Below are 23443 nucleotides of genomic sequence, written 5' to 3'. Positions count from 1 at the left end.
ATTTATACTGTATTTTTTGATTAAGTCAAACCTTAAGTTACTTCTCATCTTTTATTTATCTACATTTATCAGAATTGAAATGACCTAAAAATAATTTAAATTAACTGAAACTGAGGCTGATCCCACATACTCAGTATGAAGCTGTTGCAGGTGTTTGGTATAAAGTACCAAAAGGTCATAGTGCAGTAGAAGTAAAGATATTGAGGCGTCAGGTTCATATAAATATCAGGAGAACTGATTTCTGGCCACATTTCAATTGTCCTTAATTTGATATTTTCCCATTCTGCTATATTTACTGACACATTTCACCACGTTTTAACTGTTGCACCAAACATTGGGATTATTGAGTGAGACGTTAAAGATAAATAAAGAAAAAACTGAGGGAGCCACGTCTCTGACAGACTGAAAAATGGCGTCTTCAGAAAACAGTTGAGCGCGTTTTGACATGACATCAGTCTGTCCTTGACATTTGTTAAAGCTCATTTACCCTCTCAATTTATCACATAAATAACTGCAATAACAGAAATAACAGCACAGAACGACAGGATTGGGCCTTTTTTCTGAGGGCAGTAAGTCACAGCACAGAACAACGTTAGCGGGGGAAGAAAAGATGAAGCGTGACATGACGTCTTTATCTGGACGTCTTATCTTATCTGTGCTCCATTATACGTCCGAACGATCTCTGGACCCACGAGTTCAAACACATTTCAGGAACCATGTCCCTGCAGTCGATAAGTAACAGTTATTCTACTGCAGCTCATCCTCATGAAAATGTTTTTTTTTTTTCACCTCCTGTCATCAATCAGTCAACAGACCTTCTGTTATTTAATACCAATAAACTCAATGGGCTTGTGGAGACAGAGGAAGTTGTACTTGCATTCCATAAATGTTTGTCAATGCCTTTGCTCTTCTTTACACGTGTACGTGTGCATGTATTTATGTACGTGCTTCGAGGCTCCTCCCACTTTTCCCACCTGTGGAAAGTCTTCACTCGGCTCCATCACCCGCAGTGAAAGGAAGACGTCTGTGTCACACGGTTGCATGGTGAAGGGTGTTTCATTTATCGTTTAATTTTTTTGTGTGTTTGTAGATAAACCAGAACTGATTAGCACCGAGTTAGCAGCGATGTCTCAAATACACCAGTGCCGAATGTCTCCAGAATGTCTCTAGGGTCCTCACGACTACTAAGGTAAACAACAGATAAACATCTTGCTCAGTATCTACTCTTTGGGGTTCTTAATCTTAATCTACCAGTTACCACCAGTTACATGATGGTGGTGACCGACGCTGCACGTTAAATTATCCAACGTTTCATCCAGTGGTTTTCTTTTTGCTCAGGTGTAACGTTTTGTGTGTACGAATACAAATATTGGATCATATAATTAGTAATATAATTGTATTTTGGCTACAAATATAGAAATAAAGGAAACTTTAAGACCTTTAAGGAGTGTTCATGTGATTTTACATATGAATAGATTTGTGAAATCAATCAACGCATAATAATCGTGATTATCGTGTTAAATTCTCTGACCACAATCGTACTAAGGAAAACTGTAATCGTGACGTCCCTGGTCTCAGTGTATATTTAATGAGTGTGTCCTCAGCTAAAGTTACATATACATATACACAGTTGTTGGACTTTTTTATTTTGTGTCAAGTCTGTAAAAAAAAAAAAGACTGTGAAGAGATTTTGGTTTGAATTACAATGCAGCTAATTGATCGTAAAAAGGAATAATTCCGTCTCTAGCATCGCCACCTGCTGGTCGTTTCAGTTCATTACTTTTTTGTGTGTGTTTTCATACTGTGATACTCTGTTTTTTTTATTTATTTGGGTTGCAGCTTCACATTGAGGAGTGATGGTGAGTCCTGAAGCCAGACCAGATGAGCACCACTGGTCTAGAGGACACTGCTGAGTAAGAGCTATTGCATATAGTCTTTCTAGGAAATGCAAACACTCCAATGTGGTCGACTTGACTGCAGAGTGACTCAACTCTGCACAGCTGCTACGCACACTGCTTTTAGTTGACTGTGCTGATGATTCATGAGAGCTTAGGCTGTGTGCTGCTGACTGACAGACTTACGCAACAGCTTCTAATGGATGCATGTGTGTGTGCGTGTGCACACACTGAAGTGACAGTGGATGGGTATAATAATGTGAAGGGAGGGACTCAGAGAGCGGGAGAGACAACCAAACAAACGGAGGACAAAGGGTCTCAGAGGTCAGGGATGAACTAAGCCTCACGTGTGCCGTGTGTTTACAGAGTTGCGTGCGAGTGTGTGTGTGACTTCAGCTCATTCGGATGTTTAATCTGGACAGAATCAATTTGAGCCACGGACACAGATGTCACGGGGCCTCGGTCTCTCAGGTCCGAGCGCCACGAGTGACGATGAGGCAAATATTCTTCCCAAGACATCCACCACTAAAAGAAGCAGGTCTCAGGTTACATGTACGGACGAAGGAAGCATGTTTAAAAGCGTCGTTAGGGTTTTTAAATAAAGCAAATTTAGTTTGTCGTGTTTTGTCTCCAGGAACTCAGAACATCAGCTGTTGAAGTGGTGAACCCACTGATCAAACTTCACTTTACTTTGTCTGGTAAGAACGAGTGAACACAAACGATGCAGATGCATTTATCACGGTCGGCTGAGCTCAACGCTGATCTCCAATGTGAATTTTATACAAGCGTGAAATTAATCTCAGAGAAACAGTTGGTTTTTACGAACCCTTAACCTCAAAGTAAAACCATCATCAAGTGAGTTGCTTCTATTCTTCTGACAAATATGACCCAGGACACTCTTCACTAGAGCTAAATGAGAAAGAAAAACCTTCCACAACACAGGGACCTTGGTCATCTTTTCAACGCAGCCACTTTGAAAGTGACTTTTCCTGCAAGCGATTTGGCTCTGGTTGTCGGACTGATGGTCCTGGTGTGTTTCTGACTGTTTTACCATAAACCAGCGTGAGCTGTGAGGGGATGGAGAGCAGTAATGTGTGGCCCTGGGCCTGCTCATAGCAAGACAGCACACTCCTTAAGAGACAGTTAAAAAAAAAAAACCCTGCACCTGGCCTAGGTATTGCATTAGAAAACAGTGTTTTTATTTCGACTACTCACCCACAGCTGGTTTCCAACAGACTATCTCCAACTTGCAGGGAGGCCATTCCAAAGTCCGCTATCCTGATGTTGTTCTTTTCATCTAGCAACAGGTTCTCTGGCTTTAGATCCCTGTGGCTGGAAGACAGACGAGACGGGAACACGGAACCGTTAATGACACATATAAAAAAAAAGAAAAAAAAAAAAGCAGCAGCTCGTCATCGAGTCATGAAGCAAAGTGAAGCTGAGCGGAGACAAAAGGCATCACACACCCGGCGTGTGTCACGCTTGGATCCACATCCATGCATGCAGCTGTGAACGGCACAGCATCTTAACCTGGTAGGGATCACCCCCCCCTCCGCCCCCCAGCCCTCCTCCTCCTCCTCCTCTGTAACACCCGGCGTTTTGATCTGCTGAGACTCGGGAGGCTCCCACCTCGGAGCCCGGCTGGTACGAGGTGTGACGGCGCCCCGCTGCGTCCTTTTCTTCTCCCGTTTCCCTCCCTCTTCGTCCCCTCATCCCTCTCCTCTCATCTTCCAGACCGCCACCAGCAAAGCAAACTGGCTGAGCAAAGGGCGGCGGGGGGGGGGGGGGGGGGGGGCAGTGGTGTTCATTAGCTGCCATTCATTACCACTAAACACAGCGAGGGGGATAATATCCAGCGGACATCGTACCGCTCCTTTAAAAGGGACCGGGGAGGGGAATATCTTTCTCCCGTCACGTATGCGAGTCGGAGGTTAAGATCTCAATTTTGATGAGTGAGTGTTCAAAGAGGGTGTAGTATTAGTATTTTATTGTGCATTTAACATCTCTTCCCGGGCTGAAGGTTGTCTTACATCACGCGGTGCGTTTTTGTGTGATGTCTGCCGAGGAGGAGGATGAGGCCGCGGACACGTGTGCACACATGTCGTTAGAGAGACACCGAGCTGCCAGAGTGTTGTGAGCTAGACTTTCGTATTCTCTTTAGCCTAATGGTGGAAAGGGGGGGGGGGGGGGGGGGGGGGCGTAACAATAGCTGGCAGGGTCGGCCCTTTGAAGAGCGCCTCATCAGAACGGACATTTAACCTTAGATGACATCAGCCACTGTACAACTCGTTTCCTGTCCCGAGGGATTAGCTGTCAGATGGTTTGTTATCACGCTGGCAGTCTCTGTGATCCTCGCCATAATTGAAATAAAACACAGATAGCATCTAAAGCAGCGCTCCTCGGGCTAAAGCCTTTATCAATTCACACAACCGTCGTTTGGCAGCGATGTCAGTCGCCCCAGAGATTTGACTAATGCCGTGAGAGAACACGAGAAAGGGACAAAAGAAACATCAGTGAGACTCTCGGGGGGACGTCCAGTGTGAGACGGGGACTGAAGAGTGCGTCGCTGTGTCCCACCAGGTCAGTGCCACTAAAGACAGACCTCAAAAAAAATATGTCTGTGAACGTTCTCAGTCATCTGGGCCACGGTACATCCAAACCAGCATGAAAGAAAACTGGACAGGGACTGAAATGATGTGATGATGAAGTAGCAGACTTCATACACGTACTTCACTCTACACAGTTACAGTAAAGCAAAAAGGAAAAAGCTTCACATGGTGGATAAAGATGCTTTTAGGACACTGTTTAAAACCCCTTATATGGGATGGCAGCAGTTTTTTGAACCAATGAGAGCTCTGTACACGAGTTGTGTTTGAGTAAATGCTGCATGTCGTTGTAAAGCTCATTTTCTTCTGATTTCATTGATATAAGTCAACATAGGATTCAACCGACACTTTTCTTTCAAAACAATAAAAACTGGAAAAACAAGCATAAACTCATTGGAAAAACCTCAAATCAACACAAGAGTCAATATTATTCAGGCCAAAATGCCCCTTTTTGTATTGATAAGCATCCGAACAGTTCAGCGGTGGAGCCCAAGTTTATGACTATATGTTCAATTATGACTACGTGTTCTAAAGTTATGGCCTTTTTATTTAAACTGTCCTTTAGGGCACAGTCAGGAAACGCCTGGTTATATCCTTAGAAAAAAGGCTAAAAGAAACTCAATCATGGTCATTTTATGTGCAGTTTGAACTGGAAGTATATGTAAGACTTAATGTTCTGATAATCTTGTGTTACTTAGGTGAGATCTGTCCTCAGTTTCCTCTGAAGGCATCAGATAGCAAAATAAATAAATAAATAAAAAATTATTACTCAGGCAAACCCAACAACTTCTTATTTTTAACTATGTGACAACTGTGATTCCTCAAGGACAAAACCACTTAGAGAGAAACTGACTTGTGTGATAGAAACTTCAGAGTCTTGTCTTTAAAAAGAGACAAAGACCATGAATGAGCTCCAACATGTTCATGAACAACATTCAGTTTATTTTATCCTAAACAGGCGTTTTTCTGCAAAAAGGCTGGAATGAAAAAAGGTTAAACTTCAAAGCTGCAAATGTTTGTGTGTTAGCTAGTTAGCTTTTAAATTTTAATACTGTGTTTTATTGATGTGATTGTCTCTCTGTGTGGTATTTATTTTTGTCCTCACTGGTCTGGATTTAAATTAAAGTGAAATAAAAAGTGCTCCCCTCAGTAACAGGTCAGTATCTAACCGTTAACAGACACTAGTTGCACCAGTTTCTGATGTGACACAGCCACAGAGTTTCCTATTTAAAGCTAGAACTGAAGCAGCTACTCAGACGAGTGCTGAAACTTCTTCGTTGCCTTTCTTTTAACAATTTTTTTGGAAAGCGCTAGAAAGCGCTTGTGACTGGAGTTTAAATCAGACAGAAGGTCATCTCATAACTTTATGACGCAGGAACCAGACTACAGGGCCTGGAAGATGCTCAATAATTCAACCGAAGCCTTAGAACACTTTTTTTTTTTACTATTGATTTTATGAGGGCAGTAGTAAGCAATTCACCCAGACAGAGAGAAGCACGCACGTCTCTCAGACGCAAAAGCTAAAGCTTTATCTGAAATACTCGTCATTATACATACGCCGTGTTATCCCAGGTCTTCAACGTGTAAACTACAGACGACCGAGATCCGCTAAAAGAACGTCGCTCCCCCTCCCCGGCAGCGACGAGGGGACGAATTTCATCTGGATGCTTTATTGGTTGTTGAGACCCCGGTATCTATAGCAGGACATTAAACTGCCTCTTTGACGCATTAGGCTGCTCTTTGCTACTGTAATCTTGCGCACACAGCAGACCTTGTGGCAGGACGTGTTATACGTTTGTGCAGGAGAGCGGATGAACGAATTGAACGGCTGCAACAAGCTGGCACGTACCTGTACTTCTTCTCCTCTGAGAAAAAAAATCATTATTATTCTTTTATTGGTACTTTATATTTTTTTGCATGGATGCAGGGAATTAAACTTCATAAACGTGCATAAAAAGGGGGAATGATCTAATATACAACATATAAAATAACTATTTAAGGTTTAGTGCTGTCATATGCTTCTCGCTGCCTGTGTGAGCAGAGCGGGTCTGTGTGCGAGTGTAAGGTTTCTACCCCAGGGGGCTGTTAAACATAATTCTCGCCATCCAACGCCAACCTCTTAATTGCTCCTGCGATCATAGCTTCCTGATAGGTTCTACTTTATCGACGTTTGTAATTAGTTTTGTTCTCTTGAAGGCTCACGTCTTCTCCGAGAATCCTCCGCTCATGTTTACGGTGATGAAAAAAACATGCAGCATCTCCCGCGGTGACACGTTTGACATACGCCACGTTTTAACGTTGCCCCTTTTTTTAAGCCTCCGAGATACGAGCCGCTAATTAGATACACAAGAACACTTCAAAGTAACACTAATGGCTCAAATGCTCCGTTTTTTTTGGCATTTTAACATGCCAGGGACGCTGCACACCTGCCTCTGCACTTTCATGAAAGCCATCCCGGCGCCATTATTGTTTGCTGGAGTGGGGTTTTTATCCATCATTGCCAGTTTGAAATGCACCCATTTAGCCTCCGGTGCACCTCTGTGTCATCCTCCTCTTTCTATCTTTCTGTTTTTTTCACCCCCCCTCTCAAACTTTTTCCAGGCTTCTGTTGACCCAATTAGAGGGAGACCAAGCACACGCTCTCAAAAAGCTGTAAGGCTAATATTCTATCGCATTAGCAAAAGAGGACAATATTCTGACTGCTGACTGGAGTGTGCTGCAGCCGTTCATTAGCCACTGGGGTTAATTGTGTATTAAGAGCAATGAGGGATGAGATAGATAGAAATGCTGCTTCTTCTTCTTCTTCTTTTTTTTTTTTGGTAATGGAGTTACACTTTAGCTTAAAGGGGGTGATTGGTGAATATGTTTAGGTTTTTATTTTAGCTGAAATATTATTCCACTGAGTTTTCTTTTCAGCACAGAACCTTCCAACAAGGACACGAGTAGTAAAACCACTGAACAGCAATCATCACGTATAAGGCAAAAAAAAAAAACAGACAGCTACCAGAAAACTTCCAAAAAATATTTAGGAATCAGGAAGGAGGTTATCAATAACTCCAAAAAAACAAAAACACATACGAGGAACCTTAAAAAAGTTTCTGCATATCGGTGTCAAACTATAGAACAAGCTCAGTGTGGAAGTTCAGATATAAACCAGTTCAAGAAAAGATCCAGAAACATGTTGTTTAGCAGGTAATGATTCTAATTTATTATTTACATGGCATATTAAGACCCTCCAGAGGACAAGCGATAGAGAGAATAAATTAATGAATATTACTTTTGATCACATGGGCTTATAAAACACTACCGGCGGAAATCAAATATTTTTTTTTTACCAATTTTGTTGCATAAGTTCCCAGAAATGTGTCACAAACCAGCTCCATGGGGTTAAAGTCTAGAGACTGGGCCATGGTCCACTCCATGTTTCCAACCTTTCCATCTAGTTTCTATCCTGAGGTAGATCTGGTTTAGCTTGGACTAAGGTTTTTGGGTCATTATCTTGAAGCTATGACCAACTATACCAGAGGAAACTGATGCTGGTCTGACCGGTACCAGTGTAAAAACCAGGTCTGAAAAGTGGAGCCGATGAGGAAGTGGCTTTAAGTGCAGTACCACACCTCAGACTGATCAGAAAGATCTGCACCAATAGAACTGTTTATTTCACAGGTCAGTATGAAGCCTTTAGCTGCTGTCGCTTTTGGAAATAATTCCATAACTGAGCAGATGTTGGGCCTCAAACAGAGACATGTGTCACTAACGTGACTGACAAGCTCTCGCTCTTCGCCGGTTTGTCCTTTTCGTCCCAACGTAGCTACAACTGGCTTTAAAAAGAAAGACGTCACCAGCTGAACTCGAGCCTACGTGTCATCTTTTAAATGCTGTCTATGCACGAAGCACAACTTAAAGCCCCTGGTCTGCTCTCATTTGATTTGGTGTTGGACTGAATTAGCTCCGACTGTAAAAGCTAACAGTTATTGTTCTCCAGTGACTGGTTATCGTCCGTCCATATTTATATGAGCTTCAGAGAAACGTCGGGGTATTAATGCAGCGTTGCATGTAATGCAGTGACTAAAAAGAGGATCTACAGTGACAGAGAGATCTGCAACAAACAAAACATTCGCTCTGCTGGGGGCAAATGCACAACCAGGCGTTTTCTCCTAATCCAGAGCAGTTTGACTTGGGATGATATAAAGAGCGACGGACCTGAAGAGCAGAACAAACAGAAGCACTGGAAGCATCACGTTATGGTCTTATAGCTGTTCAGCTTTCACCTCATTTCCACACATTTAACCTCAGTAGCATTTTGGTTGTGTTTATATTGTTTCCCCCCACAAATTTAAATTATATTACATATAATTACATAGATATTAACATGAAATCACTATATTTTGGTTAAGGGATGAATGAGGCAGAAGATTATATCTTTCTTTCAGCACCAGGTTGTTTAAAACTGAATTTTCCTCTTAGCTGATAATTACTTCCTCTAGTTTGGAAAAATTTTTGAATGTTTTTAGGGAGCATGTTATTTTTTTTTTTTCTGTTTTAAATGATACTAATGATGTTCTAACTTTAACCAAGTCCATAAATTTAAAAAAATCTGCGATTTAACAAAAAGAGGATTAGTGTGATGGAGATACTTGGCGTGACTTATTCTCCGTGCTGCTCTTTTCTGTAATGTGCACATTGTTCTATAAAGTGCTCATATTGATGAGGTTTTAAACTGTTGCCCAAACTATCTGATGTAGATGTAAAGGATGCCCACAGATGCATGTAACTCAGGAAGAGAGGAACAAAGAGAGATAATTGTGGGGAGAAAGGTGGTTGACGTGCTTGATTATGCACCCGTGTGGATTTAACGTCACTTCTGAGCCAGGTTTGTTCATGTGTAGGTGGCAGCAATATTGTGCACATCACAGTATCAGGGATGGAAAGGACTGTATGTGTGAGGACGGAAGATGGAGTTGTGTGTTTTACTGACTTCACTCGCAAACTTTAGCTCATTTGGTGGAATGAGTCGAGACACTAGATGCGTCTCTTTACTTTTCACGCGGTCACTTTGCATCAGACACACATTAACTTTGTTGCAGGACGAAATCCAAAAGTCATTATTAAGCAATGAAAACGGGTGAAAAAAGGACAGAGTGTTTTGTGTTTCTGTGGACGGTTTGCGAGTGCATCCATGCAGGTGAAACAGAGCTCTGCATGTAAAGTGTGTGTTTCAGATGCGAGTGGGTGGGATAAATTACTGGGTTTGTTACAATTGGATGAGTGCGGTTAAATTTTGAACAGAGTCTTTTACTCGTGGTTCATCCATCGGCTGCATTAGACAAAAGAGAAATGAGCCCAGGTTTGTCCTCATGTGAGCCCAATGCATATTAAGTTAAAATAAAAAATAGGTGCTCGAGACGCCTCCGAATCCATCTTCACTGACAGTATTTTAGAGCGTGGTTTGAAACGAGCATCTTCCTAAATATAAACCGTAAGCCTTTGTTTCTGTACCTCTGATTGCCAGACGGCTAATTTGTCTGAAGTGGATGAATGAAACATGAGGGTCAATGGATGCACTGATATTTAATTTAATATTTGAAGGTGTCTGTAGAATATTCTATCCATACTTTTGCCAAAAGTAGAGAGTAGTACAGATTATAACTTTGCCTCGGCTTAATTCACATATTCATCACTCGCACATTTAATTCATTTTCTACTTAATCATTAGTTTTCTTTCATTTTTAGGATGGTCGTAGTTTCCCCAGTTTGTTTGAGATGTTACAAGTCATTTGTTGTGAAGCTCATTTCTTTTTAAACTTTGTGAAGTGCTACCAGACATTCAATGCTCACATTAAAACAAAAAAATTCACTTAACTGTGAGGACATCACAGCACACGCTGCTTTAACCTCCTAAGAGTTTCTTTCTTTTCTTTGCATCTTCATTTCTTTAGTTTATTTATTTCAAACATTCAAAAGAAAAGAAATGCATCAAATGCATATAGAAAAAAAGCAGAAGAAGAAAAAACAGAAAAAAAATCAAAATATCTCCAATAAGTAACTTAAATTGATGGTGATGTTTGAAAAATAAAATAAAATAGATCGATAGTAGATTATGTCAAAATCCCAACATCTTCAAACGAGTGCTTTGTTGGGAATTTGTTAAATTTTCATGTCATATCAAAATAGAAAAGCATAAATAAACCAGTGTATTGATCCTTGGCTACCAGGGCGTGGAAGACAAACGTGTCCCCTTATGAGGACGACAGGTCTAAATGAAGCAGAATAAGCTGCAACAAACATAAAACATAAAGAGTCTCAGGAGGTTAAATGAAATGTTGAAGTGCATTAAGAAGAAGGCAAATATTGAGCCACATCACACTCATTTGAGGGAGTTAATGTCTGTGGATAATGTTTAGTTTGGGGCCAAACACTAATGCAGTTTTACAAGTGTTCAAGGAAAACACACATTTTTATTTTTTTTTCTTGTCTCTGTCTCTGTGTTACAGTTTTCACATGAACATGTAGAAAGTCCTGTTCTGCAGCTCTCACTAAAGTATGTCACATATAAAGGCTGTGCTCTCGTCTTTGATCTCAGCAGATTTACATTCAGTTTATGAGTCAAACTGTATTCCAACACAAAACATGTCTATCTTACAAAACAGGGACTGGATCTATATTAGCATGTGCTGTTAATTCGCGTGGACCCTTTCAGTCCCTCCACGTAAAAAAAAAAAAGAAAAGAAAAGAAAAAGAATCAGCCTGAATCAGAGAGCAGTCTAAATCAGGCGGAGGAAACACTGAGTCACGAAAAAAGCCTCTACGTTTCTTTTCATTCACATCCAGACTCGCATCCATCTGGCTCAAGAGAGATATTTGGGGATGGGATGTGGGCGGAGGACGGAAGCATGAGGCAACGACGACGACGAGGAAGAAGAAGAAGAAGTGAAAACGGGAGAGGGAGAATGAGGAGCGTTTGCCCCCTCTGCTCGGTGAGTCACAGAGGAAAAAAGCAGCACATCTAATGGCCTGCGTAGGTCCCCTGTGCAGAAGGGTAGAAATGGAAGGAATGATTGCAGAAATGCTTTTTTATTGAGGGGATGCTGGGATCTCATTAGTGTGGATGGAAGGGAGGTGAGAAGGGCTGCGTCTGTCTGTCTGTCTGTCCGTCTGTATGTCTGTTTGCTCCTAATTGAAGCAGGGATGGTGCAGCGACATCCCCAAATAAACCTCCTCGTGATAATTTTGCCTCATTTTCGAAGTGTCACTGAGGTGATCTGGGGCACGAGGACGGAGAGACGGCGTCAAAAAAACAAAAAAAAACAGTGAAATGTGATTCTCATTACAAAAAAAAATCTGAGAGAGTCTATGTATGTGCATGCACTTAATGTAAGTCAGGCAATCAGGCAATATTTACACGCTATAAGAGTTTATTTCTTCAGCTATTTTAGTTTTCTACTCCCAGAGAGAGCTACATAACTTATCATGTATTTTTTTTATTTTTTTTTATTATTCATCTCTCAGGATTGTTAAAAATTGAAATGAACTCAAGTGGGTCATCCTGAGATAATTGGTAACGTGCGAAGGTAATCTTGACACGAGGATGTGGTTCAGTCGCTCGGATGTGAAAGCTCTCAAAGTGGCTTTATTATTAAACAGCGGCAGCCAGGATGTAACCTGCCTCGTCTGGGATGTACGTGAATGCGGGGCTTATCTAATTATGGAAATTAAACTGCACGATGGCACCGTGGCGAATCCGTCAGGTTTTTTTTCCCCTTTTAATTAACTGTGCAACATTATGCTAATCTATGTTACAGGCATTTAATGCACAGCACCAAGTTATAGGGATCATTATTCCATGGATGTTACTCAGCACATTTTCACACGTACTAGTCAGTGCATATATATATATATACAGCACAATAGAAAAACATCTCTCTGAGCAGTTACACTGCCAAAATCAATGACCATGGTTGTGTTAGGCTTTTATGATGAGCTCCTAACGTCCAATCCAAAGCTCGATACAATCACAGCGCGATCAGCAAGGACGCCGAATCATAACGTGCTTGATAATTACCACGTTTTAATTGTTTGTGACCTCGGAATTGACTTGAATAATGCAAATAAGTAGCTCCCTGTGTTTGTTTTTATTCGGTTAAATCAGATCTGCCGTATCGGTTTAGATGACGTGCACAGCACAAGCAGAATTAATACTCCTCCAGCGACTGCAAGACCAAATTTAATTTTCTGCAAAATCTTAATTGAGGAAAATCACTCAATCAAATCAGAAATAAACATGTTACCAAGAGATAAAAGAATCACAAGACAAATAAACATCATTTAAAGAATGATTATTAATAAGACAGAAAACAAACACAACGGCCATAATGTTTTTCTCATTTCCATCTAACTCTGCATCATCCTGTCTTGTATCTCCTGAGCTGCATAATTGCTCGTCTAACTGGATTCATGGACTATATGACAACATCAAACAGAGTTTCCAGAAAACTGTCGCTGTTGTTTAGATATTTAATGTATCGAACAAGCCTGACTCTCACCCTGAAGTTAGTGCTGCCACAAACTTTTCGTGGGTATCTTGGTATGAAGAGTAGTCGCTCTGTTTGGAATAAATTATGACCTGTGAAGATCTACGGAGTCAATCAAACCGTGTGGACGAGCTTCATGTGGTGATGAACATATAGCTAACAGCAAAAAAGTCTTATGAAGACAGATGGTTACACTGTTGTTGAAGCAAAATATCTTCAAATGGAAAAAAAAAAAGGTTAACGGCGATCCATTAATCATATTCGTTTTACTTGCAGATGTGTTTTTTCTTCTCTGTAGAGACTGAAACACGACCCATGATAAAATCCAAATAGCATGTTTCCAGATTCAGATTCTGACCCCATCATGACCTACATCACTGTGGTGTTAGCTGGAGGCAAAACAGAGGGAAGCTTGAGACAAACACTGTCACTGCCAACCGTGAAAATGTCGTCCTCAAAAAAGCTAAAACACTGACTTGAAGTTTTATCGCACACCAGCCACTGCCAGTCATAGACAACTGTGGTTAAATGTGCGTTTGCAGCGCACACGTGACCTCAGGTCAGATTAATATGTAATAACGTCAAGTTAATCTAGAATGACCAGGTTTTGTCTCAAAAAGAGAAGACATGTCAGGGAAAAAGAGGACGTCTGGTCGCCCTAGCTGATCATTATTTGGGGGTTTCTTGTTACATGTTGATGCTAATGCTAACCTCTAGCTAACCCAATGTTAGTTGTGTGTTTCCGGGGTGTTGCATTTGCAACATTACCCTCCACAGAGGTTCCACTTACTTCTTATAATGTCTTTGTTGGAGAGGCTTCACTTGATAAAGACAGACCAGACTTTGTCCCCTTTGTGTCCTTTGGTCAAATCGTCCATCCAATGAGTGAGAGTGTAGGAGTCAGTGAATATAGTCCCATCAGTCAGAGTCAACTTTTTAAACTTTTTTCTTCGTCCATTCTTGCCAAAACAGTCCATTGAAATACGCTAACCAGCGTTTAAAAGCTGTTGTGTTTTGAGATGTTTTGCCTCCAGCTAAGCCCCGCCCCTCGAAAAACATCACACTGTTTACCAGCTGTGAAGATGGTCTATAGCATCAAACAATCTTTCATTGTTTCTGCTCTTGTTTTGTTGGAGTTGTGCAGTATTTCCCTGCACTTTTGACCACCACCACGATAAATAAATAAATAAATAAACAAACAAACAAACCCAGCTGAACTCATCCTGATCTGTTGTTCTGTTGTTCTGTTGTTCTGCTCGACCAGAACACGAGGAAAGAATGCAAATCAAACACACACACACACTCTCCGGAGAGGGAGGAAACTCCACTCTCTTTCGCTTCATAAATCTCCCATCACAGGAACAGCACACACACACACACACGCGTACAAACACGAAACACACACACACGTGCACGCACAAATAAACGTGGGCTCTAAATCAGCCCCTGACTTATTAAGTATATACCTATGACTTCCTCCCGTATATCATCTGATTAACAGGGAAATTACGCCCTGAAGTCAAACACACCGTGTCATTTTGCTGCGTTGAATGTGACCTATTAGCCCGTCGTGAGAAAGATTTAATGCACCGTGCACAGACTCACATATTCACCCACTCGCCAATTCATTAGGGACACTAGTGAAATACATTCTAATATAACAGTAAATCAGTAAAACAGTAAGTTTTATCACCACAAACTGATCTGAAAATATGATGTAGTTTAGGTCTGTTACATTAGAATATAATCATTTTCACTACTTTACCTAATGCACTGGCAAGTGAGTGTATTTTTTTTACAGAATACGCTTTGAAGTCACATAAACACTTCACAAAACGTCTAGTTTTCTCAGTTCTGTGATCTTCACACTAAATCACTGGTTTGAAAAACTAATCAGCCCCCAAAGATCTGAACACACCAAGTAAAATTCAGATCGTAAATTCATTCCGGGAAGAATCTGCATCATTTCAAAATTCATTACTCGGGGAACTCATTATTTGTTCAATGTCGTGTAACAACTGAAATGACTTTGCGGGCGCCTCCCGTCTACGATGTTTATTGCATGTGAGGGGTTTTAATTGTCTGCGCAGAACAAATGTGTTTATTAGGGTGTTTGACTCCAAGTGTTTCAAACGTCATGTGACGTGTGGTTTTCACTGTCAAGAGCTTCTATTTGCGTGGATGAAGATGGTGCAGCTCATATACATACTGTGCAACTGGAATTCATTAAAATGCAATAACATCTTTTTTTTTTAATGCTTAATGCACAGCTAAGAAAAACTGCTGTACTTGATGTGTTAAAAGCCAGTGGACCATGAGGACCATGTCACTTACCATATGGAATGACTGTGGCAAAAATCCAAGGCAGACATGATCTGTCTGAAGAATTTCCTGGCCTCTTTAGGCGTTAACCTGCCTTTCTTCACCAAGTAGTCGAACAGCTCGCCACCAGACACGTGTTCTAGCACAAGGTACCTGGAAAACAGAGAGGAGATCATTTCAGTTTCAAAGACCAGAACAAAAAACCAGAGCCCCTTTTAATAAAGCCCTGAAGTAAAGGCTCAAAACCTCAGACATCAGAAGTGAAGTCTGCCAGAACCAGAGCCGTCGCAAGTTTAAGAGAAACTAAGAATAAGAACAACTTCACTGAGCATCAGAACGTGATGATTGAACGTCTTGAGACATGGAAAACATAGTGTTTGCATTTGTTTAAGCCAAGAAAAATGCACTAGGACTACAATCCTGTAAAGTAAATGTGTAAATAACCCTTTAAAACTGAATGAATTGCAGGGGATTCATTAAAGCGTGCAGTATTTGAGCATCCGAGGTACCTCTCGCCTGAGGCCCCCAGATTGTCTTGGACCATCCCTGGTCAGAACTGGTGCAAAGTGGGGAAAGATGTTTCCCTCAAAGCCACTATACACAGACAAAACACGCAGGATCAGCGGCCTGATCTTCCAGAAGCCATTTTCATGTTGACTGTTTACTTTTGTATTTTGTCGTGTGTATCTGTTCCCTCAGCCAAAGAGTGAAGAACGCCAACATTGTGTTGTAAATATATATACGGGAAGGATTGAGATATGCTGGAGGCTCTAATCTTCAACGGGAGGCATCAGAAGGATGTCACTGTTTTATTAAAAGGTTCTTAGACGTAACCGACTCTAATGCTGAGCCACAGATGCTTTAACCTTCTGTAAGAGTCTTTGTCTCAGGAAAAGTTGTTTGTAAATGGAGCTATAATTTTTGATAAATGTGCATCCATCTAGCTTTTTTCAAAAAGAGCTTCCTCCTGCTTTTCAGGTTGGCCTTTGTGGATGGGTTTTCAAAGAGGCAGTCCGTCAACCTGACTGTGTGGCCATGCTCCGGGGGCTCCGAGGGGACAGAGGACGAGATGAATCTCCACTGACCTGGACCGAAAGCTGCATCCGTAGATTGAAAGCCAGCAGAGCCCTGACCCTGCTTGCGTATATATCTTCTACTAAAAAACTCCCTCCAGCTTAACTGGAGCAGATTGAAATTCAAGCTACCTGTTCTCACTCCTCCTGTCTGGATTTGTGCGGGTACAGTACATGCATATGCTCCGTGTTATTGATTAACATGTGGTGTTGCAGACTTTAATTGGAACAACTCTAAATCTTTAAAGCCAACCGTGGCAAAAATCTGAACTGCTCTGACAAACACAAGAAGCCGGGCTGAGAGAAAGGCCAGAAAATTAACAAAAGTAACGTAATTTAAGTTTTAAATTCAGTTAAAAAAAAACTAAAACAAGAACTAATATTTAACAACGGTGGCTTTCCGTTCGTGGCGTCAACCTGTGGAATCGTTACGATGCTGAAATTAAAATGTGTAATTATATTTCAAAATATTACATTAATAATTATTACAAAAAAAACTGAAATTAGTTATGTTAAAAAATGTAATAACATAATTAAGCCTTGAGGTAATAATCAAGTTAATGTTTGGTTTGTTGTAGAAATGAATAAGTAAAATAACTGGAGACTCTTGATGTGATATCAAATTAACTATATCAATATTTTCAAAAGACTTTATGTGAAACTAATGTTAGAAAGTTGCTTTAAAAAACTTTATTCAAAGTTAATTTAAGTTAACGTTTGCAAATGACTAATTTAATATAAGCAGAGATGTGTTTTTTTCCTCTGCATAACGTTAGCTTACGAAGCTAACGGTTAGCCATTAGCTAACGCCGTTAGCATGGGGTTTTAGCTTTAAGTCGGCCATACACTGATAAAAATACATTGCTCCATCTATTTAAAAAAAGTAACTTTTTGCATCATTTTATCCCAAACAAGAGGAATCTTTGTAGCGAGCAATAGATCTGTAGGTGAACTTACTTTAAGAAGTTGACTCTACTCACAAAAGTGAGTTGAAAAGTTTGCGAGTAAAGTCAACTTTATTTTTTTGTTGTTTTTTTATCAGTGTATTTTAAGAGTTTCCTCGCTAAGGATGTTTTGTTTTTGTTTGTAACAAGAGTAGGGATGATTAGCATGACCTTCAGCCTAATATAAACTAATAAACTAAATGATCTGAAAATTTATTTCTGCTGCTCAGTAACCTATTAGTCGGTGTTTAATCTCTGCAGAGGTTTCTAAAGGAGCAAAATTGAATGTCACGTCGAAGTCTTTTCACCAGGTTTATCTTTTTACTACCTGCTCTATGCTTGTTTCCACTAGAATCACTTTGTGTGTTTTACAGGATGAATACATCCTTGTTTATCTTTTATTTATTAGTCGTTTTGCAGTCCCTTAAAAACGTCCTAAAAGCTTTCTGATCGGCAGGGTTTTCAGAAGCCTCATCCTATTTCCGTCGTGGAAGGTCCCAAGATAAACCGTAATCCAACCAAGTAACATCATTTTCTTTTCCTGATTGAAAAGGGCACCGCTCAGATCCAACCACACGGTAAAATGTCAGAATCTGAACCAAACCTGGAATAAGTCGGCAGCATGCGCAATATATTACAAAATAAAGGGGTATTCAAAAGCTCTGTTGGTCTAATGGTCTAGAAATGCTAAGTGTATTCAGAGCGTGACCTGTACTCGGATTAGGATGCTGCACAGGATTAATTGTCTCTTTTAAATCCCACAAGTGCCTTACCTTGGAATCCTTCTATTTTTGATCCAAAAATTTACATTTAAAGCTTGAATAAGATCAAAAAAATGCTTTAATAATCATACCTGAAGAGATTTTTGCATCAATATACCCCGATAGCAGCACGTAAAAACAGAGAATAAATTTATCCGCTGCCATTAATCCCTTAGTTTCCATTTCAACACATCTATAATAAAACAGCTGACAGCAACACTATTCCAAATCCAGCGTAATCCCGTGCATTATGGTCTCGAGCTTGTAAGCATTTTTTCATTCTCAGAGGTATAATTCGTGCTGACACCGTGATGCGTTTTCTTCATTCCTTCATTTGTTGCAATGAAACGTCCATAAATAAAATATCGGCCGACTACGTATCAGACTCTTTCGCCTTCTCTCGTACATGCATGCGTCGCTACCGGCCGCGTCAGGGGAAGAATAAATCTTTAAAGCTGCGGTACCGCTAGCGCCAAACATGCTGTATGTCTATCGATTATCGCCTTTCGAGTGGATACGTCTGAGGGAGAAGCTCAACCACGTTAAGAGCGGAATTACATCGCTGATATGAAGTGTGCTCAAGTTCTGCAAATGTAAAGCTCCTGTGACGCTGCTAGTGACCAGCTGTCAGAAGTGATGAAGCAACGGGGGGGAAAATGCGATTTTAATAATCCAGTTACAGGATGAATCATAATATTCTGCTATTCCTATCGTCTTAAGAGATGACATGTCGAGGGCTGCGTGTCACATCCCATTCGGCCCGCGAGCTCAAGACGAGAGCTAATTGAATTTAGTTGACAAACAGTCCTCTGTAGATCAAGAGGTCTACTGAGAATGATGGATGGGATTGTCACTCACCACTGTTAAAGTTAGCAAACAGATTGATGTGTTTCTGCTTGTGTGTGTGTGTGTGTGTGTGTGTGTGTGTGTGTGTGTGTGTGGGCACATGCAGCTGCTAAATGCAGCGGTGTCGCCTTTTGTCATGGTGTCATGGTGTTTACATTACGGAGACGTCCTCTCCCCCATTAGCAGCTCCCTGGCGTGCCCGACCAAATTAAATGCTTTATGCCAATACTAATGGAGCATCCACCCCTCCAAGGCCAACACAGTGTCGCCCTGCAATCATAACACACCAGTCGCAGCTGTTCTACGGGCCAGTAAAATGATCCGTGGCATTTTAAAGGCTTCTCCGGCTGCAAAAAAACAGCACTCGATAGCAATGATATCCAGGGAAGGATGGAAACTATGGAGATTTCATCAATTTCCATGTTCAAAAAAGTGTAGAAAATGTTACAGCATGTTCAATTGCCACTGTTGCCATGTATATGTAAAAAAACATGAATGAATTCATCTGTTTTTTTAAGTGCACAGCTAAAATGTTTATGTGAGTTTGATATAACATGTATATTTCACAAATTATGTTCGATCGCAACGATAATTAGCACGTACTCATTTGAGGACGTTGGGACTTCATTGTTTGAAATCCTGTTTTGAATAAATAGTTTTATAATTTACTAAACTTTGGTAAACAAATAATCCACATGAGGAATTTCTTTTTCAAACAAAAGCTTGGGTCTCAGGAGGTTAATTTATTTTTGTATTTGACTTTATTAATTTAGTTAGTTGTTAAAAACTATTTGAATACGTATCTGATGTAAAAAAAAAAGAAATTAAAAATAACGTGCAGTGAATTTATCTTTGACTTATTTGTTTGGCCTTTATTATCTCGCTAATGAAAACAAACAATTCATTCTAAAATGTATTTACATGATACATAACTATTTATTCAATTTATTCATTTTTTCCTTTTTTTTTACGGAAAAGTCTGGAAATTAGAGTCTGGACTGATACTTACAAGTACTTTTTATTTTCATAGACGTCGTGTAGCTTTAAAACGTGCGGGTGTTCTATGAGCTTCAGGATCGCTATTTCTCGCTCCACCTGATGGAGAGAAAAGAGGGAAAGGGAGAGAACGAAAAGAGTTAATGTAGCATCAATTCAGGAGCCCCAAACTGATTAAACCATCAGCATAAAAATATCATTTTGTGACATAATAATAAAATATAGTGGTAAAATAAGTGATCTTTCAGACAGGGAAAGTTAAATATCCACTAATTAAATAATAATGATAAATAAAATTGACCAACCACCCCCATGATTCTGCATGAAATGGTTCGGTCCTGCCTTAGCGCATCGTTAGCATCAGACAGCTGTTTGTGGTAGCTGAATCCATACACACAATAAATTATTACTACATCAGTCACAATGCTAACCAGTAGCAAAGAAACATCGTGTTTCTCAAAAAGGAAAGAGGGAAAGAGAGGAGAGACAAAAAGAAATGAACAATAAGCTAGCTAGCTAGAGTTGGGGTCCGTGCACCATTCATTTCAATTTTAAATAGCGCTTATCCTCACTAGGGTTACAGGGGCTGCTGGAGCCATGTCCATCGCAGGGCTAACACACAGACACACAACTATTTGCACTCAATTTAGAGTCAACGAGCATGTCTTTAGAGTTGGGAGGAAAACCCACACAGACACAGGGAGAACATGCAAACTCCACCCAGAAAGGCCTTGAGCTGGACTCAAACCCGGACCTTCTCGCTGGGAGGCATCAGAGATTGATTTTCTACACATTTCACAGTAAAAAAGTGAACGAATGGTGCACGAACCGACGCTTCAGCCTTTACAAAAAGATGGAGTGGGGCCCGTTTTGATTTCCTTCATGGGGCCCAGACACTTCCTGCTCAAACCACAACCTTCCCCTCACAGGTGTTAAGAAAAAAGAACCTGAAAACAGCTTGAGATGAGGTCAGAGAATAATTTTTTGTGGAGTTATCTGTGAAGGTGACCCTTTAGAAAGACAGCGGTCTATAAAAAACACCGCACACATGCAGCACAGGGGCTTACGGAGGAATAAGCAAAACGGAGGAAAGGAGCTGAGTGGCAGTTTCTTCTGTCGGAGTGGACGGAGATAAGGTTTGACCAGCGCTATCTCATGTGGTAAAATGTGCTTTGCTTCAAAAAAAAACCGAGGTTGCATGTGTCTTATCTCGCGCACGCTCTCGCAAAACAAGCCTCGCTGAATTCTTCACAATCACATTTTATAATCCAGCGTTTGTTTGTTTTCTTTTTGAGGCGAACATAAATCAGCTCGTTTTGATAAGAAACTTGAAGGAGAATAATCTGTCAGAATGAGACGCTCCACATCTGAACGTTTCTGTCCGTGTAGGCTGCAGCCTTTGGGTGAATACGAGTCAAAACGTCCACTCAGGTACGTCAGCATCTCCCAGAAGAAACTTACTTTCCCAGCAGCTTGTCTGACATATTCACTGCACATACAAACACAACACTGTTTGGAAGAGTCGGACGGCTGAATGCACAAGTTCCTACGTAGTTTTTTTTTTTTGCTTACGAAGCTGCTGAAAGACGTGTGCGACCAAATTTCACCAGAATCGAGCCGATCAGTTTGTATTTGCGTCAGCGTCTCCAGACGTTGTTGTCTCAGCACGTGCATGCGGCTGCCACTGAAAATCAGCGTGGGACACACATGGACGGGAGCCGGCGCTTATCTCCAGCGCCCTATGGACCCGCTCTCCTCGGGGTTATCGGCTCGTCCTCCTCCTCCACCCTCCGTCCATCCTCTCCGTCACCCTCAGCGTCTGACTTTGACTGACAACGGCGGAGATGAAAGAACAGTGCGCGATAAAGGCCTCTGCGCCTCATCTCGATCTCATCAAAGTCAATTTGGCCACGTCGCTTGCCTGTGACAGCCTTCGTGTTGCTTTAATGTCACTCTCAGCGTGGCTCAGCTTTATGAACACTCATGTGGAATGAGGGGAAAACTTTGACGCGCCAGCTAACTCCCACAAAGCTGTTTCCCCGGCTGGACGTAAAAATCACCTAAAATCGAATCCCTCCCCGTTAATTATTCATGCGTTCACACTGTTTTCTCATCAGAGCTGCTTCTGCTGGTGATCTCCGTCTCTCTCGGAGAGCTATTGTAGTCTATCCTGACAGACTACTCATAATTACTTTCTGACAAACAACAACATCCCGGCTCCTTATCAAAGGCAACATGTCGTAAAAGCTTGTGATATAAACCTGCTGAACTCGCACACAGTCAGTAACCGGAGAGGAAAAATGCAGCGCGGTGAAACTGCGGTCGGAGTCTGAGGCAAGAAAAAAAGAAAGTTACATGTATTATAAAACAAGGCACACCTCGTGGCTAAAAAAGGGTGAAGTGGTAAGTGCTTAATTAGCGCTAGCACGGAGTAACAGTGGGAGAAAAGGCTAGAATAATCAGGGCTTATCCAAATGCTAATGAGTTTTATCAGCAGCGCTACGCCGTGCCACTTTCTAACCTGAGGAAAGGTATGGGTGGCCAACTTCCACATATTAATATTCTATAAATAGGTTATCAATGTTAGTACTCATTTTCATCTTGTGACAGATTATATATATATTAAAATATGCACCACAGGCCAAACGTTTGGAAGCAACATCACATTTGCACATAAAAGATCATAGTTTCAATGATAAACTTTGCAACAAAATAAACATGAGTAACTCATCAGGAGACATTTTTACTATAATTATCAGGTATTTGAGTTTTTCTTTCTTCATAGTAACCTCCTCCAACAGCCTGGCATATATGAAGCATTAGTTCCACAGGGGATACTTTTATGCAGACTCTCAAAAGCCCCAAAGAGTTCAAGTGAATAATGCAAACATTATTTTTACTTTTGCACTGGAGTTGTGACTCTTGCAAATCTTCTCGACTCTAAAACTGAGCCCTTCTTCTTTTCCTTTGCTGACATTTATTCACCAATGGTCTGGTAACATTAATGTTCACTTAAAGGTAAACTGAAAAAAATGGTTCATATCAATGAAAGCAAAGTGTGATCACGTAGTAAATTCATCCCAGATACATAGAACTCTGCTGGTTTTTAAGAAACAAGTTGAAGTTGCCTTGTGTGCGTTCAAACCAAGCGACCGTAAAACAAATGTCTGACCTGAGCTGTCACACACAGCGCCATCTGCTGTTAGATCCTGATCCATCCTTGTCTTCACGTCAAAGACAATTTACAAATGTTTCCACTACTGCCATGAACCTCATTTGGATCCTGCTGCTGCTTTTACACTTCAGCGATTTAATAATCTCAGAGAAAGACTCCTCGACTTCAGCCACTGGCTCCTGGAGGACGATGAATCTTGTATTTTAAATTTGTATTAGATGTGAACTTGTAGAGCTAAAGATAATTGAGACGATGTGCAGTAAATTAAAGGTGTGTTGTTATTTTGGAGAGGAC

At 40.9% G+C, this 23443-nt stretch overlaps 1 protein-coding gene across 6 annotated transcripts in view; it reads right to left on the bottom strand.

Moving 5' to 3' along the window:
• Nucleotides 1-23443, bottom strand: part of brsk2a (BR serine/threonine kinase 2a) — a 186658-nt gene that overhangs the window by 40205 nt on the left and 123010 nt on the right. For all 6 annotated transcript variants that reach the window (XM_047595923.1, XM_047595924.1, XM_047595927.1 and 3 more), the window contains 3 exons: nt 19988-20073; nt 15367-15507; nt 3111-3227 (listed from right to left, as the gene is read on the bottom strand). In XM_047595923.1, the coding sequence (XP_047451879.1) occupies nt 3111-3227; nt 15367-15507; nt 19988-20073 (344 nt within the window). The remainder of the gene's footprint in view (nt 1-3110; nt 3228-15366; nt 15508-19987; nt 20074-23443) is intronic.

Source organism: Mugil cephalus, chromosome 10 (assembly GCF_022458985.1).
Source record: "Mugil cephalus isolate CIBA_MC_2020 chromosome 10, CIBA_Mcephalus_1.1, whole genome shotgun sequence".
In the NCBI taxonomy this organism is placed as follows: Eukaryota; Metazoa; Chordata; class Actinopteri; order Mugiliformes; family Mugilidae; genus Mugil; species Mugil cephalus.
Note: the sequence above shows the minus strand (reverse complement) of the source record. Positions and strands in the feature narration are given on the sequence as shown.